The sequence below is a fragment of the Leptonotus elevatus genome, chromosome 2, assembly GCF_054856555.1.
Source record: "Leptonotus elevatus isolate MCC_2025b chromosome 2, RoL_Lele_1.0, whole genome shotgun sequence".
Taxonomy (NCBI): domain Eukaryota; kingdom Metazoa; phylum Chordata; class Actinopteri; order Syngnathiformes; family Syngnathidae; genus Leptonotus; species Leptonotus elevatus.
The window spans coordinates 18,324,906-18,352,412 of record NC_141240.1 but is presented as its reverse complement, the minus strand read 5'-3'; the positions used below and the strand labels follow the sequence as shown (position 1 = coordinate 18,352,412).

The 27,507-nt window shown below is 40.1% G+C and overlaps 1 protein-coding gene across 3 annotated transcripts in view; it reads right to left on the bottom strand.

The window, feature by feature from the left end:
* LOC147178662 (TOX high mobility group box family member 2-like) overlaps window positions 1-27,507 on the bottom strand; it is a 91,572-nt gene that overhangs the window by 30,911 nt on the left and 33,154 nt on the right. For 2 of the 3 annotated variants that reach the window (XR_015094176.1, XM_086069728.1), the window contains exons 2-3: window positions 26,494-26,586; window positions 14,110-14,169 (exon numbers count right to left, since the gene is read on the bottom strand). Coding sequence is in view for 2 of the 3 variants with exons in the window: in XM_086069728.1 (XP_085925854.1) it covers window positions 14,110-14,169; window positions 26,494-26,586 (153 nt within the window). In the remaining variant the exon portion in view is untranslated. The remainder of the gene's footprint in view (window positions 1-14,109; window positions 14,170-26,493; window positions 26,587-27,507) is intronic. The other variant, XM_086069729.1, reaches the window with a different exon arrangement.

Here is a 27,507-nt window from a genome sequence, read left to right as displayed (position 1 = left end):
CTTTTCCATTTCAAGTCTATCTTATCATCCCAATCTCGACCTGCAACATGGTGGATAAACAAATACCAATCATGTGATTGAAAACTAATGAGTAAAATGAATAGGGTTCTTATAATAATTCCCACAAGTTTGCCCTTAAGAACGCTGACAAGAAACCTCTTTGGAAACAGCGAATGCAGCAATTCCAAAATATAATAATCAGCTAATTAAGCTATTGTTAGTGGCTGCCTAACACAAGAATAACCCGGAGAAAGAAAATGTAAACATAAAAGCTGTCATTGTTCTTGTGAGGAGAGTGCAGATAAGGATTGAATTATTGAGGTAGAACTAACTCAAGTCTTTGTTTGAACTGCTCCCAGCAGTCTGTGTGTGCACGTATGCGTCTCCTTTTCTGATTAGTGAACATAAAATGGAAAGTTGTCTTTGGTCAAACTGAGCCATCATGTGTGTAAAATAAAAGTATTATTGCATTTAATATAAACATAAAAGCATGCAAGGATTAGACAACATGAAATTGTTGGCATCATTCAAATAGTCAAGCTTAAACCCCAAACCCTTTTGGTTTAACATTATTTATTGACCAAATAATGTAAGACAGGTGTGTGTGTACTTGCTCTATTTTGGACACCTCTCTCTGTGATTAAATACAAGTGTTGACATTTGCAATTTCTCTGGTTTAAATGCTGTAAAAGGCTATTCAGTAGTTTCACCCCCCATCTTTATGGCTTCCTACGATGTCCTTGGAGATAAGCCACGAGACAAGGACAATTCCTGTTTAATATTTTCAAATGTAAGATAAATAATTCATAAATATACTCGTCTTTCAGGACATGAAGGAGAGTAGATCAAAAGGGGTCAGAATGAAACACCAAATGTTGATTCAGCCCTCTTTCTAACCTTCACACTCCCCCTCCAGAGGTGAAATATGAGCAAATCTTTCATTTTCTCAGACGAGGTTTGATTCTATTAAGAGCCACATAACATAAAGCAATGGTAATATTATTTGTTCTTAAGCAATGTGTTTGATATCAAAGAAATGATTGTGAAAAATGTAAATATGTTCAAAGGAATCAGTTGGAGCATTATCTTTGTGCCTGCGCTTTGTAAAAAAAAACAAAAAAACACTACGTTTTCTTAATGATCATTTATTATTTGTCACAAGTCTTAAAAACCGTCAATTCAAACTGCTCGCATTGAAAGGTTATCTAACAATAAATGAATCAGCTTTGTGGTTGGGGAAAAAAAAAAACGTTTTGACAACCATCTGGGCGGGTCATGGGTGTGTTGATGGAGTCTTTTGTAGCTTTTGATGATAGACAGCTCATCTGGTAATGATGACATGTTCATTAAAGAAAGGAAAACAAAATGTTGCTGAAAATACTCAAGAGTCTGGCATGGTTGATGGCTGGGGCAAATCGTGCAGAGACTGCAGATGTGAAGTTTAGAATTGCTTAAGTGACTCTTTAATGTAATAAGACACACTGGAAATGTGATGGAAATAGCTGAACAGAAAACAAACAAAAGCCTCATAAAACTAAATAACTTTGAATGAGTATGCAATGTCCTATGGAAAGTCATTCAGCCATATGCTACTCTGTGAATAAAATGACAGTGCAGCATGGTTTTTGCGACAAACAACAGCTGGCCATGCATACATAACGATCCTCACGTCCAGTTTGCGCATGCCGGATAGACACATGGCAACAGTAAACCTTTAAAAAAAAACATCTTATGGGGAATTTCACAATTCATTTTTAAAGGCAACCTTGTGGCGCGCACAAAGACAAGAAATCAAGCTCATCATCAGTTACACGGATGAGGAGTGTCCCGAAAAGCCTGCCTGACCCGTTTTGGAAAAGACAAGGGAGTTCATTTGTATCAACGGGAGCGGACGGTGTGATAGAAAAGAATGACATGAAATAGTACCCCGGTTGACTGACAGCAGGACAAAACTGGGATAAGTGAAGTGTGCGAGTCGTGGTTGTTACGGGAGTACGGCGGGGTCATAGTTGGTGTCTGTCGCAAAAGGACAGGTGAGCTACGGAAGGCTTCAGCCAATGACGAGGCAGTGAGCTAACCTCTTCCCTGTTTCACGCGTGCACTGGTAATTCTCTCAAATGTCACATCAAAATGGATCTCATTTAAGAGAGACCCGACTTTCAATTGCTGATGTGGGCAGACCTGAGTTGGACTTAAACACGGTGGTGGAGGATGTATTTTGAAAAGGTCTAAAAAAGAGCAGTTTTCCACACATTCTTATCTTTCTTTTCTACTGTTGCAATTCCAGGAGGTAAAGTCGAATGTTTAAAAAAAAAAATCGCAACTTTACACTGGAACAGAAAGGTCTTCACCACATTTTCTATTCTTCTCATTTCAAAAAAATGTACAAAAAACATGCTGTATCTCAGTGGTTCATCCCCTAGGCCGCATACAGTAGAACACTTGATAATCACATATGGCACAATAGCTGGCGTATAATCATATTTATTCTTATTTTCATGATGTCACTCTTGTGCCCCTTGCTTTATGACTCGCAAACCGAGCGGAGACAGGAGAAGGGGCGGGGTGGAGGGGAGAGGAAAAAGCAAGGGAGGGGTGAAAACAAATGATGTGGATCCCTCATTGTTCTTTCTCTATGCCCTCATTCCAGTCAGGGTAATAAGAGAACATTGTGATTTACTGTCAGCCAAGCGCAAGAGTGCATCAGAGAGAATCCACTGCGGCAGGGGCCATTAAAATAGATTTAACTTCCCACAGTATTAGGCCAGATGTCTACACTTCTATTATATTTCAATCAGCCATGACCTTGGTCTCAATGTGACGAGAAAGATCACTAGGAGAGTGAGAGAGAGTGAGCGTGAGTGAGCGGAAATACATGTGGAAAACCAATAGAAATATCAAACTACTTAGTCCCGCTAAATCCCTCCGCTCCATCGTGCTGCATTTACAGCGAGATGCTGCGACCGAAATAGAGGCAAGGATTCAAGTTCTGTTAAAAGAGTGTATGAATCATTGAGTGCTCTCTTGGTGCTGATAAGTTGCTGCTTTTTTGCAGGGAGCGAGTCACATTTTAAGCAGCATGTCTAAAAGAGCGGCACCGTGGGGTCATTTTGATGTTCTTCGGTTCTTTCATGAAATGTCACCACAGCCGCTGAATTCCTCTTCCATCTACCGTTTACACTCAACTTCTCTAAAAACATTTGCAATTATTTCATCCCCCCCACACACACACAATGTGCCATCCTTACATCAAGTCCTGCATCCATTTCATGCTCATGAAAGCAGAGCAAAGGTCGCTGCTTGTTCTATTTCTGAGGCTGACGGTAATTGGACTTATTGGCGGGCATGGGCTGACCTACATAAAGAACTACAGATCCCTGGCTCCAGCTCTTTACAATCCCTCCAAGCATAGGCGTGGATGTTGTGTCGAAGTGACTCTGATGTTCCTGCAGCACTGTTTTCAAACATCGATTTTACAGTACGTTTAGAAACAGTCTTTAGCCTGACTTGACAACACAATTTGAATATATTGTGAGACTCTCCTGACCTTGCCAACGGCTCTATATGACCTCAAAGAGGGATTGAAATGTGCGTTGGCGTTTTCAGACATTTGATTTTTATTTCTCTTCATTTGTCTTAAATGTCCTTTTATGGTGGTGAGAGACAAGCAGATTCACTGATAAGGGTGAGGAGAGTGGCAGTGGGGTTATAATGGTGCACTGTGAGTCACTATTGAGTAACGATGCCTTCGCCTACATCGGGGTGTGTGGTACTAAGGGTGACTCAGAGAGGCATGGAGAAGAGGAGGAGGTGGTGATGGTGGGGGGCGGGGGTGGGGTTAAAGGCTTACATCAGCTGTTCGGATAGGATCCAGATCAGATCCAGATCATCCAGATTCAAACCAAATCTGGATGTTAATTAATGGAAGAAACAATAATCATGTCAAAAGGTTTGAATGGAAAAAGTCCACTTTGGTTGACTAGATCTGACAAATTAGCCACAGCGGAATTCAAAACAGAAACATGTCTCTTCTCCATCCACCTCGCCGTAGCGTGCAAATAATATGGGGAGCATCTAAAACACTGTCCCTACGGACGACATTGTCTGCCATATCAAAGAATCAAAAAAATAAATAAAAGCATCATCTCAAAAACTAAAGTAGAACGTACAAACTGCAAACATGCAAGTCATTCTGCTCTATATAATGACCAGATTTGCGTAAATATGCATACCCACAATGACAGCAGGTTATGCATCAACTATAAAACTGTGATGGTCTGAAAATAATCTAAGTGCAGAAGTACAAACTAACAATATGGGGTGTATAAGGTGTGACGAGTGGACAATACAGGAAGTTTGAAAGCGTAATAAACCAACAATACAGGAAGTAAAGTACTGAACATAGAAGTACATCATGTCCCGACAGTTTATGAAAGGACACTTTATGAAAGTGCAATGACCAAAGTGCAACACTCCAAATGTTACAAAATGGAAAGGAAAGGATCATAAAATATGATTAAAGTATTTAAATATTGTATGATAATCTTATATTATAGAAAATACTCAACATGATGATCCAACAATACAGGAAGTGTGTACGAGTGTTGAGCTGTCAACACACATTGTAAAGAAGTATTCAAATATTACTTAGTTATATATGTACCTAATTCAAAACTGAAGTGGGATTAGTTTAATAATAATAATAATAATAATACGTTTGAATGTGATTTTTCTCCTGAAATGGAAGAAAATGTTAAGTCTGCCAAGGGTTGACTTGAGTCTCTTGAGCTTGACTTGAGCTGCAATGAGCTGAGGTGTGTGAAGAAGGGATCAGGACTGACATTTTCCTGTAAGAGTAAAACTAAACATAGTTTTAGAATAGAAAATGAATCCTGCATAAGAAAAACAAACCACACTGTCGGCCTAGCGTTTATTAGGTTGATACATGGCGACACAGTTAGCTGAGGGTTTTTTCCTTTTTTAGAATGACTAAAGAGCTGAGACATGAATTTGCTTGTATGGAGTTAATTCCGGTGAGAGCCAAATGAGTTTAAAAGAGCAAAAAAGAGGGAGAAAGAGAGACAATGAAGGAGATTCAGAGAGTACATATCTGAGTCTAAAAACAGAGCAAAATAAACAACAGCAAAATGAAAAAGGAATGCAGAATCAGAGGGATCACCGAGACCAACTCCAGCTTTCTATAATAACGCAGCCCATCGTCCACTGTTCTCTTGTAGTCGGCCAAATCAATAAAGCCACACGGCACAGCAAGACACCTGCGAGCAGAATACACCGGAGGAACAACTGCTTTCTGAAGACCAGTGGCCCCTTGCTCTGCTTCAAAAGGACACAAGGCAACCGGTCCAATGAGAGCGAGGGACACAAATTCCTTTTAACTTAAAATATACTTCTCTACACAGCTGCTTCTCTAAATCCTTCTTTTGTTGTCTCTCATTTTCCCTTTACTATCTCATATGTAGTGTACGCACACACACGGTGGCTAATTACAGGGTGAGCAAAAACTAGCCAAAACTTTCCCAAATATACATGAAGGACATGTCTGCACAAACGGCAACAGATCAGGCCTAGTATGAATCCAAAAAACACTTATTGTCCAATGTACCAAATTAGAAAATGTGTGGTTGCCGTTGAAGGTAGCCATTTTGGTTTGGCGGCGAGCCTTGTTGTGCAGCTTATGACCGTGCTACAAAAATATACGCCGCAATCAGCATTATTCGACACACGCGTGATAATAATCAGAATAAAGTGAGATGCTTTTCAGTGGGACGTAAAGGGTGGAAGAGAGTTTTTTTCTCTCTCTCATTTATATATAGAGTCTGTGACCGACAATTTTTAGTTACACTTAAAATTATTCTAGCAGCTCAGACAGTTTAAATCGTTATTTCTGTGCATTGTTCCACAACAAAATAAGATGTTTCTATTCCTAATATTTGGTAAAAATGATGATTGTCTTGTTTTACCAAGCAAGGGACACTCAACTGTATGATTGAATATAGTAGGTTAAAACTATATATGCAACGCAAAGTGAACTAATTAATCAGCCAACCAAGATAACAGAGAATAATCATTCATTCAACTATTCCTTTAATGGTTTTGGACAGATTTATATACACAAACAGAATAAGCTGTCTTCATCTTGACACTATGAGATGAATGAGACACATGGAAAACATCACTATCATATAGAAAGCGTACAGTGGTCAAAACCTTGAAAACATCTTGCTTGAATGAAGTGATTGCGTCCAAGCAGACAGTAAAGGGCCCCCTTTAAAGCTGTTTCTGATTAGCGGTTCTCTCTTTTTAAGAGTGCTGAGATGTTATGTGTAATGCAATCTCCTGGCTGTGTCAAACTGCTACCTCACTGTGTATGCGGTGGAAGACGCAAACAATGGGCTCTCTGTTCTGGCTCCGCGCACCTTTTTTACTGGCACGCTTCATGGTAGGCTTCTATATGGTCTTAAAGCCACAGTTAAAAGTTGTCTCAAGGGGGCTCTTCTTTCATCAAATCAGATCCTTTTGAAGGTAACATACTGAATCTCTTGAGCTTTTTCACAGAATAAGTTATTAATTAAAGACAAATATACACACAGGCTTGTGTATATAATGATTTAATTGATGTTACAGTAATGCCCTTTTCAAATTGATGCAGAAAATTGTTTCATATTTGAGACTGCGATTTGTCAGAAATATTAAACATGCAAAATGCATGAAATTAAGCAACCATTAGCAAATGACTCACATGCACAGCAAATTGCTCAGACACAGACTTCTTTTTAATGTGCTCGTAAATGCCTCTTTTCAGAAGTCTTACTGTGAATCACTGATGTTGTGGTGCCACACAACCGATCCTACTAAAATCCACGATTCAAACCCTTGAATTGAATCAAATCACAGAGGCAAGCAGAAACAACATGTTGTAATTTTACCTCAATAGAAATGATTTTATAATAATAATAATTAAGCAGCCAGGACACCTCAAACGCTGTGTTAGTGTTAGCAATAATGTTACGTTTCTTGCTCAGATCTGTGCGGTACAGCTGCAAAAACATCATTCAGCTCACAATTCCACTTAACAATAGTTTGGCGAAAATGTTATGTAGACTGTGTAGACTTTTGCATAAGATGCTGTCGGCACAGTAGAAGGGAACGCTAACGGAGCTGCTGTGATTATGAATCTGTTCACACGTATGATATTGGCTAGGCCCAGTTGGTGCAAGCCTTGCTACCAGATATAATACCACATAGAGACTGGTTCTGCAAATTGGTAAAGCTCAATGTCATGGCTCAGTGGTAGAGTGGTTGTCTCCCATCCGTGAGGTTGTGGGTTCGATCCTCACTAGGGGCGGTTTTTATAGCTTAAAAATTATATCACGATTATTTCAAGGAAATGTGCGGTGATTTTATATTTGACAATATGGGTAATAATTACTGTCTGAACAATATATTTGTGATTGGTGCTTCGGAATAACAGCACTTATATTGCAGGATTATATTTAAGACACCTTTTTTCCACAATTGAAAATATAAACAAAGTGCAAACGTTTCAACCGTAATAGAATGAAATGGAAATAAAAACAGGCCATGTTGTTTTCCCTGCGAGGTCTAATTTTAACATAACTGCTTTAAGCATGTAAAGCACATTTACATTTGCAAATACAAAGAAAACACAAACCTTCAGAAGTCAGTGGCAAATTGCATGAATCAAGAAAGTCCATTATTTTCTCCTCTGTGATTGATCCTCGTGTTGTAGAGGCAAAATACTTAACCAATGCCACGGTAGCAGCCCCTCTGTGGCGTCATGCTTTGTACATTGCAGGCAAGTGTGTTGTTGAAAAATGTTTTCCCCCTGCGATTGTTTAGGCAGTGGTTATTTTTGCCATAACCGGCAACTCTCCTGCGAGCGTTATTTTGCCGTGAATGTCTCTGATTGGCCAATCAGAGGAGCGAGAAATGTTTGGCTTGCCGTTTGTAGACATTCACAACCTGTTGTGAATAACACAAATCCCTACTGTGTCAATTTCGCGATATTTCAAATTTGTATCACCCAAGAAAAATACGCCGGTAATATCGTAGAAGGTATGATCTGGAACACCCCTAATCCTCACCCCTGGTGACCATGTTGAAGTGTCCTTGAGCAAGACACCCTATTAGCTCTCAGTGGACCTAACAGCGCCCTGCGTGGCAGCAGCTGACCATTGGTGTGTGTGAATGTGTTTGTGTGAATGGGTGAATGTGAGGCATTCTAAAGCGCCTTGGGCACCATATGGTGTAATTAAAAGCAGTCCATTTACCAAATTATTTTTTTAAGACATGTCTTCACTGACTTGATTTCAATTGCTTCTGACCATGTCTTTGCTGCTTAACATATTCTTGTATACAGCTATTGATAAAACTTCTATTTAAAATTTAATCAAGCAATACGTGCAACTTGAATAGTTGTGTTGTTGCAACAACTCACTATTGCGTAAGATAAAACAACATGTTACAAGACTGACAGGCGGCTTAAAAATTGTCCCTTTATAGACCTTAGTGCAAGTGAAGGCCAAGTTATTAATCATTCTAGTATTGCATGTTACTGCTTAATATTTGAAACCATCAACACTACAGCAAAGCCATGTACACTTCAACCCCCGCCTTTTCCATTTCAAATGATTGTGGTGCATTAAAGGATTTTGGGAATTAAAGCCAGAGAGTGAACTTTGTGTTTGTGGTGGGGAGTTTCGGGACTGGTGAGTAAGCTTCTCTTTGACATCACTGACAGAGCATCAACTGCAGCTGAGATATTTTGAAAAGCCCAAATTGCTTTATCCACTAAGAAGCTATTTGTTGACACAACAGTGTAGACCTGCCGAGGCAGGCAGTGATTGACACATGGCTGCTGCAGCGGAGAAAGTACAAAGCCGGACATTTATCCCAATTAGCGCGCACACATGTATGCATGCAAAGTGACATAATTAGGGCAGGCCAGCAAATGTGGCTAACAATAATGGACCACCGGTCTGTGATGTGAGCTACAAGTAGACAATAAGCTTTTAAAGCTCCCTCTCGACCTCTCATTACAAGTCACTCAATCCAAACATCAAAGGTAAGACAACCTTATGACTATGCTGCAATCATCTGTGTGTGTGTGTGTGTGTGTGTGTGTGTGTGTGTGTGTGTGTGTGGGGGTGTGTGTGTGTGTGTGTGTGTGTGTGTGTGTGTGTGTGTGTGTGTGTGTGTGTGTGTGTGTGTGTGTGTGTGTGTGTGTGTGTGTGTGTGTGTGTGTGTGTGTGTGTGTGTGTGTGTGTGTGTGTCTGAGTGCTATTTCATGAGCATGATGTTTTTATCTTTGTCGTAGCAAGTAACACATTTAGGTTTTACACCAAACAGATCAATAACGGTCGATACTATTGGTCTGCCCCTACATTGATGTTAGTTTTATTATTAACCAAATTCAAGTGCTGAAAACAGCTGGATAACACATTTAGTAATTCTCTTGGAGGCTCAACTGTTTTAAAACACAACCTTGTCCCTTCTCTGTGGGAGCAGTCTGGCATTATGTCACACCTAGATTGAAAATCTCTTGTTTTTTTACAACAATGAATGAAATAGGTTCGGTATATCTGGGAAAAACTGTTTTGTGAAAAAAAATTATCGCCGTAATGCTTTGGGGCAGAAGAAACTGATCAATCATTTCCTCCTTTTTTCATTTTTTTTCCCTTTTCTCAAGGAGGTAAAATAAAAAAATTAAAAAAATCCTCTGATTAAACTGCTATTAGGTCATTGTTTTATTTATTGCCCAACTTGTGGCTCTGCCTCTTGGACCTTCGAAAAAAAGTTTGGGAAGACAATGTTGCCTTTTGTGAAGTCTTAGTGGTTTTTTGTCTGCATTAACGCAGATTTTTTGTATGTATATTAGTAATGTAACATAATGTGAGGTAGCGTTGTGCTAATGTTGGTGTGCAACGGTATATGATAGCAATATAAGGTAAAATACCAATTTAGTATCTCAAGTAAAATGGCAATTTCTAGATTTCCTGAAACAAAGTATTTTTGAAGATGCGAGGATTCTGCGCGACAACGACGATAAGATCTTCCTCTTTTTTTTTGCAATTTTTTTCCATTTCTTCACTACTTCAAACAGCTGACTGTGTTTAAGATTTGGGGCTCTATTTTTGCGGCCAGCTGCAAGTCTAGCACAAAGCACGGGCTAATTACTAGACCATTCCCTTTAAAAAATGTTGACATTGCAGAAGCAGAAACAGACTTGCTTGTGTCCATGCGGAAGATCGAAGTGATTCAGAGAGTACATATCTGAGTCTAAAAACAGACCAAAATAAACAACAGCAAAATGAAAAAGGAATGCAGAATCAGAGGGATCACCGAGACCAACTACAGCTTTCTATAATAACGCAGCCCATCGTCCACTGTTCTCTTGTTGTCGGCCAAATCAATAAAGCCACACGGCACAGCAAGACACCTGCGAGCAGAATACACAGGAGGAAAAACATACTGCTTTCTGAAGACCAGTGGCCCCTTGCTCTGCTTCAAAAGGACACAAGGCAACCGGTCCAATGAGAGCGAGGGACACAAATTCCTTTTAACTTAAAATATACTTTTCTAAACAGCTGCTTCTCTAAATCCTTCTTTTGTTGTCTCTCATTTTCCCTTTACTATCTCATATGTACATTGCAGAAGCAGAAACAGACTTGTTCGTGTCCATGCGGAAGATCGAAGCATACAAAGTACATGAATTGCATTGATTTCTATGATTCAGAAGGTTTGATGCACACAGTTGACAAATTTATGAATGAAATATGATGACATCCACCACATAATACTGTATCCGTATTGGATCAGCTTTCACACATGTTGTGGATTCCAGAAGAGTAGATCGGTTTGCATTCTGCCCATTGCGTTCACAGCAATGTTCGCTCGATCTCAGCTCAGCCACCGGCCCACCACTGTTGCCAGCATCCAGATGATGCTTAGATCTTGACACTTAGCGCCCACCAAGGCCACCCACCAACTGAGTAGGCCCCGCCGGATCCATCCCAAAACCATGTCTATGTCTACCAACCCATTGTAAATATTTACAGCAGATACATTGCAGTCACAATACAACCTTATCACGACAGCCTTGCATGTTACATCAAATGTCCAAACAGAAATAGAGCCAGACAATGTTAACATTCTTACAGGAACAGCAATACATGTTATCAATGCAGGTGTATAAACAAGCGTTAACCTTGGCAGTGTCAGCAAGTAATCATATTCTATATTCACATTAATTAAATCATAACAGGTCAAGTTTTGGGTTAATTAGTAATATGTTACAATAATTTAATTTGGGTAAGACATAATCCACAATTTAATGATGTGAGTTACTGATTGCAGTTATTGTGTCTCAAACTCCGCCAATTCTTTTACTCGTTTCACGATCCGTATTTTCTTCTCAGAAAATGAGTCTTCTTTTGTTTGAATGAAGATCCGACAGTCTTTTGTTCATGTGTTCTTGATAAGTCCATTCTTTCTCAAATGTCGCGCCCTTCTGGCAATGTCAGTATTTCGTTTTGTGAGATTTTCATTGTCGTAGACATGTTTACCTTTAAGCTTGTAGCTCTCTCTCAAAAGAGCAATATTTTTCTTCCTGTCAACAAACCTGATCAGAACTGCCGGTGGTCGTGTCCCCCCAGTTGGAAGCGAAAAGCACATCGGAATGTGCGCTGGATCCACAATTAATCCCAAATCTCTGAGTTGAGTTGTCACTTGCTGTTCCACAGTCTCGTTCGCTGAAGCTTGGTCAGAATCAACTGCACTTGTGCCGGCCGCAGCTCTCGCCGGAGGGCCGCGGCGCAGTTTAATCTGGATGCCTGTAACTATCACATCGTTGATACAAGATTCAGTTCCAAATCATCCACTTTTTGTTCCAAGGCGACAATGCGTCAATCTTTTTCTTGTGTCGCTTTCTTCAACTGCTGAATTTCCTGCAGAACTTGCTCAATGATCTTTTTCATTTCAAGTATTTCGGTGACCATTTCTTTGAGTTTTGCAAGAGAAGATTTGATCTCCTCAGTCGCGTCAGCTCTTTTTCCGCCAGGCATATTGCAACAATGTAGTTAAAAATCCTAATGTCAACAAAATAGAAGTAACAAGCGAGTGCAGGAACGAGTACAGATGCGTCCTTCCTCGACAGATTTGTCCTTGAGGCCAACCTTTGCTGGTTGTAGCCAAGTCACATGCCAGATTTTTGCCCTGGTTGCTTCAAAACTAAAGGATTACCAATCCCACACAATCAACGAAGAGCAAGCACATGACAAAAGAAACAGCCTAACTGAATGAGGACTAAATAAATGTCACTTTTCATTTCAGTGCAGAACATGTGTCTTTGCTGGTCTTGACCCGTCATTGCCGGTATTTAGCAAAGGCGCTAATTGATGAGGATGGTCCACCTCGCCATGTTTTGACTCTTTTTTTTTCTGACTGTTGGATCAACAAATCATAACATTCCAAACAGGGCCATATGTCCAGCCGTGTGTACCCGCGTAGCAGCTGGGAGCACTCAACGGCGCGCCTGTCCGAACCTCCCCGACTGTGATCATGACTGTGCAACCATAGCATGCAGTGCATCAGCGACGCTGCGAGCAGTGTGATGTGGCCGCTCTAAGATGTGAGTGACCTGTTGACTCACGCAGTGATAACACTGCTGATGGTGTAATCCATATGATATGTTTAAAATAACATAATCTGCCAAATAGCACACATTTTGTAGTTTGTGGAGATTTACACTATGTAATGGTGATCTCTTACATAAGGAAAAACAGGACAAATGCAAGCACCTCTTTGAGTGAATGACATTCAAGACAACCAAATATGACTATAAAAAATATTTCTAGCTAGTATTTTAATTTGTAATTATTGAAATCTATTATATTCAGTTATGCTTGTTCTTGGCCAAAGTGGCTCTGTGGTCCGTATTGCTGGCCCACAGCAGAATGTTTACAGTTATGATTCTGGAATAGTGTGATAGGTGTGTTGAGCAACTTATTAATTTTTATTCAGAGAAGTGAGTTGTGATATTTTCAAAGAATGGTGCAAGTGCTGTACACGATAAGATGTGAATAAATCTCTAATTTGGAGGCAATAAAACAAAACAAAAAAAGTTTAAGATTAAAAACTGATCAACAACTTTTTCAATCGTGACTTCTGAGACTTTCGAATTATGTGAATTCTTATCACTACCTATTAGACAAGCCATTTTTATTTTCCGAACTAAACCACATGGAAGAATAATAATATCCTAGCAATCACAACAGCACTACACATAAACAACTCGCACTGACAGAAAGCTTTCAGCAAAGAGCTTTGCGTCCAAAGCCTTTTTTCCAGAGTGAGTGAATCACAACCACAACCACAACCAACAGCTTAATAATAATAATGAATCAGAGTTTGTTTACTTTAATACAGAAAATGAATTCATGTATTAGGGCATGGTTATAATTTGGGAAAAATAATGATGGAAAGTCGAACCAATAGTCCAATTTCCAGAAACAAACAAAAACTGATTATGCAGTTGGCAGCCTGAGTTGGAGCAGGTTGGTACATCTGCCTCACAGCAAAAGGATCTGAGTTTGAATCTGAACTTTGACCTTTCTTTGTGGAGTTTGTGTGTTTTCTCCCAAGTTACTCCTGTTCACCCCCACAAGACCCGTGAGTGCGAATGCCCAAAGTCAACTGGGATATGGTCCAGCTTACCTGTGACCCTGAGCAAGATTGATATATGTATGGACTATTATACAAAAATATAAAAAATAAAATAAAAATTATATATATATATATATAAAAGTTTAATAGTAGGGTGAGACTGCAGCTGCCCTTATTTTGGCCAAATTTACAAAAACTTAATGTATTTTCTGAAGGCAATTTTTACAGCAGATCCACATGCGTGTTCTGGAAACTATTTTTCATGCACCCAAACGTTCCATCATCTCTACAAATTTCAACATTTTTATTATTATTATATAATTTATAAAATTGCTGTACTAAAACACTTGGGGGAGAAATTACACTCACATAAATAAAACCGGTGACAGATGTGGGCACACCTACCTGGTTTGGTGACCGAAACTCTTGGTTATTGTCATTCAAGTACATGTTGTCACCATCAAACTGTGGGAAGAAGCAGAGAGGAGACATTAGCATGCTATCGAAATTAATATAAATAAACAAACACGCCATGGAGTCACTGTGCGGTGGAGAAGCCCTTTACGGGTGGCCTCGAGTGTGAGACTAATGACTTTGTCACTTTGGTTAAACCTTATATGTGTGGCATGGATCTGTCGGTAATTACTGTTCATCAGCGGGGCCGGTAATGAGGCTACATGAGCTCAGTGGTGAGAGATAGGCTGTTCCCCGTGGGCTCCGTGGCGTGTGAGAAGTGGTGTGAATGAATCAGCACGCAGCGGTGACACGCCGCGTCTTCGGGAGCGAGCTAACAAGGCTTTGAAAGATCACTTGCTGCAGGTGCCAAAACACTGTCAGACGGCGGTTGGGACTCAAACAGTGACCCATGACCGCCCCCTCAGAGAGTCTAGGGAAACAATCCTAGGCCACCACTTGAGCGCTACATGCAACATGCTCGCTCTGATGTCAAGTATGCTGGAAGGATTAATCCCAGAGGAATTCCCTGCAAAGATCAGCTGTGACAAAGAGGGAAAAAAACAACTCACACACTGTTTTTAGCTCAGGAGAAAATGAGATTCCTCCCCACAAACAGCTCAGTAAGTGAACAGGTGCAGTGTCAAGGTGACGGAGAAACTGCTACCCTGTTAAGAGGAGACGTATTGTGAAACGCCCTTGGCTTCCAAAGGCATCACACTTTTTCATAACACGCAAGCAGCAAATGGAACAAACCTTGACTGGACTGGATAATAACAATCGTGCACACACACACACACACACACACACACACACACACACACACACACACACACACACACACACACAAAGAAACTCAATGTGTCAAATGAAGCCCCCTTTTTGTTTGCTGACTGAGGTCACTCTTTGTAATATCACTGCACAGAAGCCAGACAGCAGAGACAACATGATCAAACTCGACAGCGTTCCACTCCAGATTCCTCAGATGTGAAGCTACTGGGAGCCCTTTTTTATTCGGGTGGCCGTCTTTGCGCACAAAAAAAATGAAGCCTTGAAGACAAAATAAAATATGCTGGGTAAGAGAGGACAAGAAATAAGATATGACATACCTGGTTAAAACTGTGACCAACAAGAGCGCAGATCTTCCTCAAGGTTTAAACATTTGTCATCGGCAAAATCAATAAGATAGGATTTAGAAGAATTAAAGGTCATATTTCTATTTTCAGACTTTGCTCCGAATCCAATGTAAAACAATCCTACACCATACATTACAACCAAATCTGGTAGAAATAAGAGTATGAATGCATATTACATGTAGATATTACTTGACAAATAGACCATATTACAGCTAATCATCTTGTTGGCATTCGAAAGGTAGCTAAATGAGCATGTGAGAGATGAAAAATAAAACTCAATAGATGTTATTGGACATTGCTTGGTTAACGATGCATAGCGGAGTAGCCAGTATGGGAATCTACAAGGCTGTAAAAAACATTAGACATCGGCGCCTTGACTTCATTTGCTCTGTGACTATGCTTCAAACTCAAATCAACTTTTTAATTGCAATGAATGGAAATTCCATTAATCCGCACAACAAAAATTGAATGTGTTTTCAATTCGGAATTTTATTTTATTTATTTTTTACAAAATTGGATTTAACAAAAGCATAAAATAACAATTAAATAGAATGTAAACACTTAAAGAGTATGTTTATCATGATTAATTAATCATGCAAGTCCTTCTGGGGTGTGCGCTTTGGCCACCTAGGGGCAATATAATATAGACACACATAATGCTCAAGATAACAAGTGGCTGTGTAAGTGACACTTATTTTCTATACAACAATTTGCTAGTGATTATTGTTATATGTCTACCTGTGTTGCTGTACCATTTGTGTTGAAGTATCTATGCAAAAGAGTTACAACACTGCAACATTGATGATATTCGCTAGCCCGTCCAATGGTGTTTTGTTTGATTGTGTGTTATCATTAAATACACAACTTGTAATCCTATTAGTTCAATATTTAGTTTGACAGTTAAGTTGAACTGGAGGTGACAATAAACTGCTTGAAGCAAGCCATTTGCATTTGTTTTGAGAATTTATTGTCACTATCTAATGCTCATAACTCCCAATTTTTGCTCGCAAGACAAAAATGGTTGAGGGATGGCTTGTATTTTGAAAAGTCGGGCCCCTCGTGAGTCAAGGCACCACTGCAGTTACATTTGAGTGCAAAGACACACAGCAAGGAATAAACACACAAATAATTCCTTATGCTGCTATTTGAATGGCTTTCAACAATGAATGAGTCAAATTCAACTTATCACTAACCAAATGGCAAGATGTGGAAGTGATCAATGGTTAGCTGATCAAGTGCATGCATCACTTAACAACACAACAATGCCTCCACCTGGCCAATATTATCTTTTGTAACAAATATAGCTCAAATGTATACATTGTGTTGTATTTATTTTGAGACAAGGCCTACATTTAAACTCAAAGTACATACTGTACTTATTTCAAATGAGATGATGACTAATTTACTTGATGCTGGGTAGAAAGAGCAAATTTGCTTAGTAAAGCACGGACGGTAGAGTTGAGGTGAAAACTGCTTTCATATTAATCTTGCATGCCGATGGACCCATGGGAGGATACAAATCTATCTTGTCAAAGCTTGTCATAATATTGAATATACAGCGTAACTTTTCATAAACGAGTGATATTTTACAACAAACCTGAATCAAAAAGCTGATTGCCACTAAATCGAATAACAGGATTTCTCTTGGATGATTTGGGAACTGATAACAACATTGTAAAAGGCTGGATGGAAAGGATGCATTGTTATTCTTTACTCGCTGCACTATTTGTCAAGGTGCCTTTATGTTCGCTACTCTCTCAATTGATCTGATTGACCCTGATGGAAATAACACAACAGTCCAGTTATTCAGTCACCTTCTAAATACTTAGTATATATATACTATATACTATACTATAGTCATAGTTGGATTTGTGAAACAACTTCCTTCTTTTGCAGAAACAATCCATCCGATGCCTCAAGATGCGTTTATGTTTTTGTTTAAGTATTCCCTAGAGTGTAGTTGGCAAATATTGGGCGAGCTCCTCTTCAAAACAGAATCTGAGTGTAAAGTCAGGCCCAGTTGTGAAATTTTAAGTTCCAAACACATTCAACTCAACAATGTCGTGAACAATCCGTCCATCCATTTTTTTGTACCGCTTAGGTACGGGCGAAAGAAGGATTACACCCTGGATTGGTCGGCAGTCAGTCACAGGGTACACGAGACAAACAACCATTATTTCTCAACTCTGAGTGTGTGTACACACACTACCTGCACTGAAATCATGCAAATGTACTGCTCCCTGCCACAAATAGTAATGAACAACATTGAATGTGGAAAAAACATAACATCAAAAAGATGAAATCCAACCGAGAAAGGTCAGCCATTTTGTGCTTCAACATGGCTGCTCATATATTGCAACGTAAAGCACCTTGACACCGCACCCCCTCCCCCCATTTCTCCTATGCACTGCCTCACTCTCTCACTTAAAATGCCAATTTATCCTGGACTCAATGCTATCAGCTCTGCCATTACTCTACATTTACAGCAGAAATCATCTTCTCATTCATTGCTCTTCCATTTCTCTCCACCCCCTCCCTTTCTCCCCCTCTCATGTTCTCATCGTCTCAAACCTCTCGTTGCAGTTGCAGCCTGCCGCTACTTCTCTCTCCTCTCTTTCTTCACAAGGCCTTGGCATCGCTCGCTCCCCGGCAGTCTAATTGGGCATTCTGCCTGAGACAAGGGCCTCATTAAGCAGTAATTACACACATGTTGTTTTCGGCAAACATCTCTATTTGGATTGCTTTGCATGGTAATTGTTCAGCGGGGACCACTGCTTGCGATGTTTCCCTGCATGACACGTGCTGCAGTCAGAGGAATAAAAAGGATTTGAGACAGTAATAATAGGATGTGGAAGAGAGATAAATTAGAAACTAAAGAATGCATACGTAAAAGGATAATAGGGAAGACTAAAGTACATGAAGGTGAGAGTCTAAATTGAGAGAGACAATAAATAATAGGGATTGAGTGTGAGAGGGAAGGTGGGTGTAATGGTAGAGAGTGAGGAAGTGGATGAGGGAGAAAGTAGCGCAGATAGCAAGGCCCACAACTAGGTCATGCCTTGCAATCATCGACAAAGCTGAGTGTCTTCAAGCTAATGAAGCCGCAAGGTGGAAGTAATGCTTACTAGCATATCCAGGGAAAACGTGTAATATTTACACTGCGCTAAGAGCGCAACGCGCCGCTGGGAGCATTTCATCGAGTCACAGGTGAGATGGAGGGCGGCCGAATGACAGACATACAAGCTTGCGGTTTGATTGATGGACAATCCATAAGCTCCACATAAAACCTTGGAGGCAACATCTGTTCGTGAGGGGGGTGGGTATAGAGAGAGAGAGACACACACACACACAGAGACAGTATATGTGTGCACGTGATGCATCTGTTTTTTTTTATTTGCACTAACGTCTCACTTTCACATGACATTTTATTATTTTGCAGACTAATTAAACTTCTCACACCATGTGCACTGCACACAAAAAAAAGAAGTAATATATGCCCCGGATTAAATTGTTCAATAAAGCAGTGTAAAAGACACTCGCCAGCTGCCACATTAAAGTTAGCCGTTATTTTTATTTTTTTTAAGTGATAGTCCAAAGTTTTTCACTCAGAAATCAATCCTAGATAAAGACTAAATGTAAACACATGAACTCCGTCTCAATCAATGTGGTGGTAATTTTGTCCTCAACCATCACCCCCCTGACCTCTATTTTGCCAATTTGTTGTGCTTTGCCATAAGCGGGACATTTCAGGGTGGAAAGTCAATGTTTACCCCTCCAGCCAATCACAGAATGGAGGGCGTGTCACTATAGGCAGGTGGCCCATTGCATACGAGTAGAACGGCTTCAGCAATATAAATAACAATGGCGGGCAGCACAAAAACGGGGACGTATTCCACTACAAAACGTGCAGCGGTCGAAAACAAAAGTGAATATTGGTGGTTTGGCCATTTACACACTTCCAAGCCCTGAAGGAGCGGCTTGGGCTGAAGAGCGACACAGAGTTAGCCTGCTTGTAAGTGCCAAACGCAGAATATGTTAAGGCCTAGATACACCAATCCGACATGGGGGTAAGGGGTTCAGCAAATTCGGCATGTTGAATTGACATCGGGCGTCGGGGCATTTGATCACTGTGATTGGCTGTTAACTAGCGAATCAGCACACGGGGCAAGAAGAGCAAGTGACGAACACGGATAAACAGTACCTGGACTTATCATTTTGCGCATCGTCACCCTGCTGTACCCTCCACATTTGAACGTACAATGTCTGTTTGGACAGGAGATCAGGAAGATGACTTTGTCTCTTTGGTTCAAGAGAGACCGTCATTGTATGATATTACCGTTAAAGGGTATGCCGACAAAGGTGTGAAAGCCAAACTATGGCATGACCCGCCCCCGTAAAGAGGTTTTTCGGTTGTCTTTAGGAATAATGACTACCGCCGCCGATGGTACGGAGCAGAATTACTTCTTGCGCGTGCGCTGAACGTACGTAATAGTCGATGTTGGTGCGGTGTGTATTTACATAATTTTTCTGCGCAACGTGCCGACGTCTGGGCCGCTGTTTGCCATATTAGTGTCTATGTAATTACAGTATCTACATCTGGATTTTCCTGTAAGTTGAACAGCAGCACAACAAACACATAAATAATGGCATAGTGTTGAATTGGTTTACATTTACGATATCCCTCATTACAAAGCGCATCATATGTCAGTTGCACTTTGTAACCAGGGATACCTCAGAAGTCAGATTTAAACAGATCTGTGAATTACATGTCCATCAAAGGGCGTAGCCAGAACTTTTCAGTGGGGTGGCAAGAGTGACACAACACCTCAGCAAGAGGCGTCCAGGTATAGCTGTGCATGCCTGCGTCATTCTTTATCCTACCCCACACAGTCAAGATTTCATGAATTAAAATTCACACATATCCAAAACAGTGCCCATCATATTTACAATCAGGAGGGAACAAGTCAAAGTAAAAAGCAATGTTTGCTAAGCTTGATTTACTAGATTTGCTGTCATTGTCTTTGCTTTTGTGTACTCTCATAGTATATTTCTATCTCAAGCACTGAGTGATTTGCTAGCTAAAAGCCAATCACAGGGATTAAATGTCAACGACCACGACCGCCGCCCGCATTCTGCATAGTATGATCAATGGATCATTCAATGAACCGATGATACCGTGGAAGGCAGGATAAACAATGACTTCTTGGCCGTGTTGTTTGCTTACTATGATTTGAAAGTAATGATTTTTGACTGACACTGACTGTAAGAATCAAATGATGTTTATTTTTAGAGTTTGCATTCATATCAATTGTACATCTATTCTTTAGATATGCAATTGATACAAATAACTTGCAGCAGAGTATATTAAGGGGCATCCATGTGACAATGGCAGAAAAACAACACATGACAAAATGAGTGTCCAAGGGGGTGGCAAGAGAGTGGCAAGTGGTGGTCCTGGCCACCATTGGCCACAGCACAGCTCCGCCCCTTTGTCCATCAAACTTCATCTAACTTGAAGCAGTACTTTTACAGAAGCCACCGCTATACTTTATAAGTCATTTATAAGTCATACTAAAGTGTGTATAAAAGCAGGGCCTATTACTGGTAAAACTTGTATTTTTATCTCATTCTACATCAAAGTGAATCATTGCTGTGACAATAAACATGTAGAAAAAGTACAGTTTCTTGACACCCGACAAACTTTTAGAACTTTTCAATGTATATAAGAGAATCTGAAGCAGAATGTGTAATACTTGTGACTTTAAAAGCCTTTTCCAGCACACCAAGTCTCTAAAAATAATTCTCTTACCGAGCGGAATTAATAAGCCCAGAACAGTACACAGCCATTCTGTGAAGAAAGGGGTGTGGTGGTGGTGCTGGTGTGTAGAAGGGGTGGTGGTGGGGGAGGGAGGGGTCCTCATGCAATATGCATGCCTATTTGAGCACCCTCCTTCCTCATCTTCACCCTCTTCTCTTGATTTCTCTTTCTACATCTCTCACTTGCTCCCTCCTTCTGTGTTCAATTAAGCTGCAGGAGAGACCGAACAAACCTCAATCTGAGACAATGTGCCCCTGAATTGTGATGTTTCCCAACACACACAACCAAAATATAAGAGGGGTGGATGCAAAAAAAGACAGCAAGTTGCAAAACAAGACAAGAAAGACGACAGCAACAATTCTGCCACTACATCACTAGCAGACAATGAAGATGGCGCACGCACACACACGTATGCATGCAAACAAACATGGTCTTGAACTGGAACAGTGTACCTGTATTTACCGGTACTTCATTATTTACATTTCTGTCAACTTTCACTTTTAACCCCTCTACATTTCCTAAATGAAATGTGAGCTTTTACTCTGATACATGTCTTAGTCTGAAGAACTTCTTCGTTGACGTGATGCCTAAACTGTGGACCAAAACAGAAGAAAAGTCCCGATCACGGGATTTTAAATCCGTCCAGATCACGTCATTGTCAGCTGACTAAAATCGGGGAGGGGGGGTAGTGGGGTGTTAGATTGTGTTTTTAATAATAAAAAATTTATCATCATTTATGCATCATCAAAACACCAGAAAAACACAGCCACTTTCAAGATCTTTAAACAAGAATGCACATATACACCCAAAGCCTGTAAGTTGAACACCTTGTGCCTGTGGCATCACATGTTCGGTTTTTGTTGTTAGTTGGGAAAGAGGGCCTCTTCCTGCATGTGAGTGCACCACACACACCTAAAACACACCCACACTCGAACTACAGCTGGACTTGACTCGCACACACACCAAAATCTTGTAAATTGAGTCATTGTCACCAGATTTATTTTCATATGCAGAAAGTCACAATGTGTGGACTGGATACATCAGTGAATCAACAATACGCCTAACTTGGCCAGATAAAGATTTACTGAACTAATGTTCTCTTGGAAATTATTAAATGAGTAAGACAATGGTCTTGTGTAAAAGACAAGCAAACATGCGAACTGTACATTTTTGGACTGTCCCTAAAGCACTCTCAAGTGAAATATCACTCACAAAACAGTACAACCCCCATAAGACGCAGGGGGAAAAACATTTAACACCCACAAAAAAAACCCAACACAAAATACAGGTTTCAACCACTTCCAACACCACCAATTTAAAAATAAAGATGGTTGCAGCTCTCATTCATCCGCTTTCTCTTGCAAGGGAGCAGCCACAAACACATCAAACTTTCAACTGCAGACACAGTGACAGAAGGAAGGCAAGATTGAGGAGAAGGCTTTTGTTTCCACTCTGAACTCGGGTTCAGTGAGCTAATGAGCTCTCATCAGAATTGAAATCTCATCACTGATAGAACATTTTACAGCAATTCTGAGCCTCAAGATGACAAGCTGTTTCATTAATTACTTTTTCTTCAACCTGCCCCAAAAATGTAATACTTCTATTTTGAATGCAGCCAAAATCAAAGAATCAAGTAATTACTGCACAATTCTTCATGTTTTCCTACCTATCGAGACTTTGATTACTAGCTGAATTAATTTTACCCCCAGTTTTAAATAAATGCAAAGGTACACTTTACATTGTATAGAATAGCATTCCTATGGTTGTCATGGTGACTAAAGATCACTAACTTACATCTCATGTTGTGTAGACTGATTTTTTATTTTTTTCAGGGCCGATAACAATACCAATTATTAGTAGTCTAGGAGGCCGATGACCAACATTTGGAGCCGACATTCACTTTCACTAAAAGGGAAAATGTCGATGTCAGAAAAAACAAAAACAAACTCCTATAACTTTGTCGAAACATTAAGCATATGTTTATTGAACAATTTTTCAGACTTGCAACATGTTATGTTAAGTTTTTATCTTGGACATCTTTGTTTTAAAATTCTAACAAAAAGTATGGGGAGCTCTCGGGGTTATCAGTAGATCTTAAAAAAGTTACGGTAAATGAAACTTTAAACAAGCCTTCCTATTGTTTACAGATTTCCAGAATATTTCAGATGATTTTCAAAATTCCCAAATATCTCAACATTTTCACGGATCTTAGTTTTAATTTCAAATAAAAACAGAAGGTGCAGAGAGTTCTGATGGTCAGCAGCATCTGTTTTAAAATTAACTGAAAATTTAAACAACTTGCTCACTGAAGTTAAAAGTTTTAAATTGATATATTATCGGCCGGTAAATAAAAAAAGTCAGATGGTAATATTTGTCCAAAAACTGAATATTGATGCTAATAATCAGCCTGACTGATAATCAGTCATGCCTAAGTAACACATCAGGCGTGTTTTATCTCAAGTTACTTTGTGTTTTGTTAGCGCTTTGCACATTCGTCCATTGGTGGGAAATTTAGTTGCAGCACTTGACATCTCGATTTAGGCCAAACATGAAATGAAGTCATGTCTTTCTAATTTAAATTCCTTCCCTAGAGTCATACTCAAAAACGCTTTTGATCTATGTTTATTAATGAAAAATGTTTAACGTATGCATTTTCTACTTCTTCTATACTTTTTCTTCATCCCGAAGACCGAGGAAATTTGAAATTGAAAACGTTAAGTTACAATGGAACCCACCCAAAGTTACATTTCCAAATCAGTGTTGAGTGACTTGACCGAAAGCTAACGCGATTCTGAGAAGGCTGCCAGTTATCACAACATGTATAACCTGGAAATACTGCACAGTCTATCCTTTCTCTGTGAATTTATTCAGTCAAATGTTGAATTTAAAATATTCAGTTTGCATTTAGGATTGTTGTCAGTCAGATTATCAATTGACAAACAAAGCAGCTATTAGCTTATCGCGTTCGTCAGCCGTGTTTTGAGTTCACGTGTGAGTGGGGAAAATGCAGGCTTGGACTTTATATACTCGCCATTTTTTCTTTCTAAGTGTGCATTGTAGCTTTGGGCAAATGCTCGGTTGTCTATTGAACTGTGTGCATAGTAAGCACATTGCACCATATATACTCCCTCTGTCCATCTGACCATAAGAAATAACGTGTGCTTCAAAGATACAAAAGAAAAAATACAAGACTGCACAAAGTGCTTTCCACACCGCCGCGGTAGATAATCGATAACCGCATGCGAAGCAGCCAAAACACCTGAACAGCTTCAAGCGCAGCAGCATCACATGCAATGAGCCGGGCCCAGCAGGTGCAGGATAGTGCTATATTTAACTACATAGGTGCCACTAGGAAGTAAGTAGTTATCCCACCAGTCTGCCTGACAGTTAGTTACACATTCTGAGGTGAGAATGTGTGTGTGTTTGTGTGTACATGTGAGCCTATACAATACAGTATGATGTTGAGGTTTCTCAGGGGAGGATGCAGAGCACAAGGTGCTTTTAACTGGGGTAAACAACGATGAGGAGGAGATAAAGGGCAGAGTGAATGTCACATTACCCCAAGCCCTTTGCCTCAGTGAACCACAGTATCAGATAACTGCAGCAAAAGGGGGGGAAAAAGTCTGGTTTCCTCCATCATATAATTGGTTATCTCATTGCAATCTACTGCTTGCTGCCTCTGCACAGAATAGGAACGAAGCAAGAACGAGTTTGACAGTTGTGGTAGCGACAACGACAAATGATTACAAGCTCAGGGAACACTCATCTGCTTCCATAAGTGTCTCCCTTGTCAGTTGCTCACTTTAAAAAAACAAGGAACTTTGCTCTATCTAGCAACATTAACAGATGGTATCAAACACTATTTTTGTGCATTTGAAGAGAAAGAATATTGCAAATTTGCAATATGTTCATAAGTCACACTGAATGCCCGAAGACATGGTTTGTTTCTTCTTTGCTAAACAATTTCATGTCACATTTTGAATGATCAAATAACTCTTCCGTAAATAAATAAATATGTAAACTTAAAAAAAAAAATAATAATAATAATTGCCTTTTACAGCTATGAAGGCGTTTTTGGCACCTGTGCTTATTTTCACTTGTGTGCTTTTTAAATGGCAAACTAGAACTTCCTCATAAATTCTGCTAAGTGTGTTTATGTCTTATGTCGTAAAAGAGACTGATGGACTGGTCAGACGTAATACGCTCCAGTTCACCTGACCCTAATGAGGACAAGTGCAATAGGAATACAAAATGGAGGATTGGATTTTAATTTTGACAATCAGTAAATTTATGAATTTTCTAATTAATTTCCAATGCCAGTTACTTGTACAAACAAGTAGGCATAGCAGAGAAGTAATTCAAGCTGACGTCACAAAGGCAGAAATCAAGTCCACTTTTTTAAGGCCTAGATATACCAATCCGACGTTGGCCAAATGTAACCGACGCCTACCCCCTGTGGGGTCGGCCCAAACGGTCGGCACGTCGCATCGAAACGGTGACTATTTAAAAAATATATAATAATAATTTTTAAATGTAAACGATGTCTATTTACCACATCGATCACACCTTTGAAGCCACCTTCTTTGAAGTCAACCAAACTGTCACTGTGCTGTGTCATTTACCGAACTCCAAAATACAAAAATGACCTTTTAAACCACTTTGCAAATCTTCTTGCCGAAATCATGCTGAAATATGATCATATCCTCTTTATGGGGGACTTTAATAATCACGTGTGCTGTCCTGAAAAACAAAAAAGTTGAGTTGAGTTGAGTACTGTTTTTCCGCGTTGTCACTTGCTCTTCTTGCCCCGTGCGTTGGTTCGCTAGCTAACAGCCAATCACCGTGATCAAATGCCCCCGACGCGCGACGCCGATTCAACATGTCGCAGTTGCTGAAACCCCCCCACCGAGATGTATTACAACTTGATCCGACTCCCGACGTTGGATTGGTGTATCTAGGTCTTTAGACAGCAAAATAGTTACAACTAAAATAACAGCACCTCTGCTGGCTGCAGGTCAGAAATGCACTCCATTTTGCCTCAATTGCACCAAGACAAGATGAATCAACATCAATCAATTCGACATAATCAACTGAATTCTTAATTACATGACTGCGATCCCTAATTTTTCTAATGATACAGCTAAAGATGGCATTAAAATTTGGGGGGGATTACCAACATATTAAAACTCCATTGTAGAATGATTGTGTTCCCACAGTTTGTGTGTGTTATGTTAGAAAGGTCTTTGTCAGGTATTTTCATTACAACTGACATCATCATTTTAGGGTCTATAAGTCAGTGATGCGAGGTCAAAGGTCTCCAAACAACTGTGCAGCATGAACGGGAGAGGTTTTTATACAGTGGAGCTGGCTAATGTATCTCACCACAGCAGTGGGCAGTCTTTTCCTAGCTGGACTGATGCCTGGAGGGGGGGCAGAGTGGAGCCTGACCCCTCGCTCACCCACACTGTACCGGGCCTGTGGTTTGAGATAGATAGAGACAGAGCCAGACAGAAAGAGACAGCAGTGAGAGGAAAAAGAGGAGACAGAAAAGACAAAAGTGGGGAAGGAAACGACATGGTGGGGCTTTAGTTTGCAAGGTACAAGCAGGGCATTTGTAAAGGAACATGTCAAGCAAAAGAAAAGAAAACACACACACACACACACACACACACGCACGCACAACCCCCTAAATCCTCCACATCCTTTACACCCCACATGCCCGACGCACACATGCAGGGGAGGAGTAATGGCATGAGACAACACAGTGGTTCCACCTTGGGGGCTGGGTGAAGAATGGAGGTTAATGAGCTGACATCCCATCCGCCCAAAATACGCGACCCTCCACCTTTCGCCCGTGTCCCTGCGCTCTTCCTCACACTGACATGCAGACACACAAAACCCGACAGGGTAAGATTGTGGGGACTTTGCATGCTGCTCACAGTAACGACTGAATTTGAACAACTAAAAACTTCAGTCAGCGTCTTGTGCAATCAGATTAAACTGCAATTCTCAGGGAAACAGGTGTGCACCTGCCCATTTTTTAAGGCTGCAAAAAGTAAACAGAATATGGCTAAACTTCACTGTCAAATTGGGTTATTGTGTACATGGTACGCAGACATTCCTACTATGAAATACATACAGCAAATATAATCTTGATAAACAAAATTATTTAACAAATCTCAGTCATGATGATTAACATCTGTATGATATCTAAATGTATTTCTTATTTGAACTGTAAATAGCACTGTTGACAAATCCCTGCATGGCCAGCAGCTTACTAGCCGAAAGTTAGCCCAAAAATAGCCACCAAAGAGCTCAAACCTAGCCAAATGCTTGATTCCAAATCGGCAAAAAGTATCATACAAATAGCTCCAAGTTAGCCAAATGTTTACAATT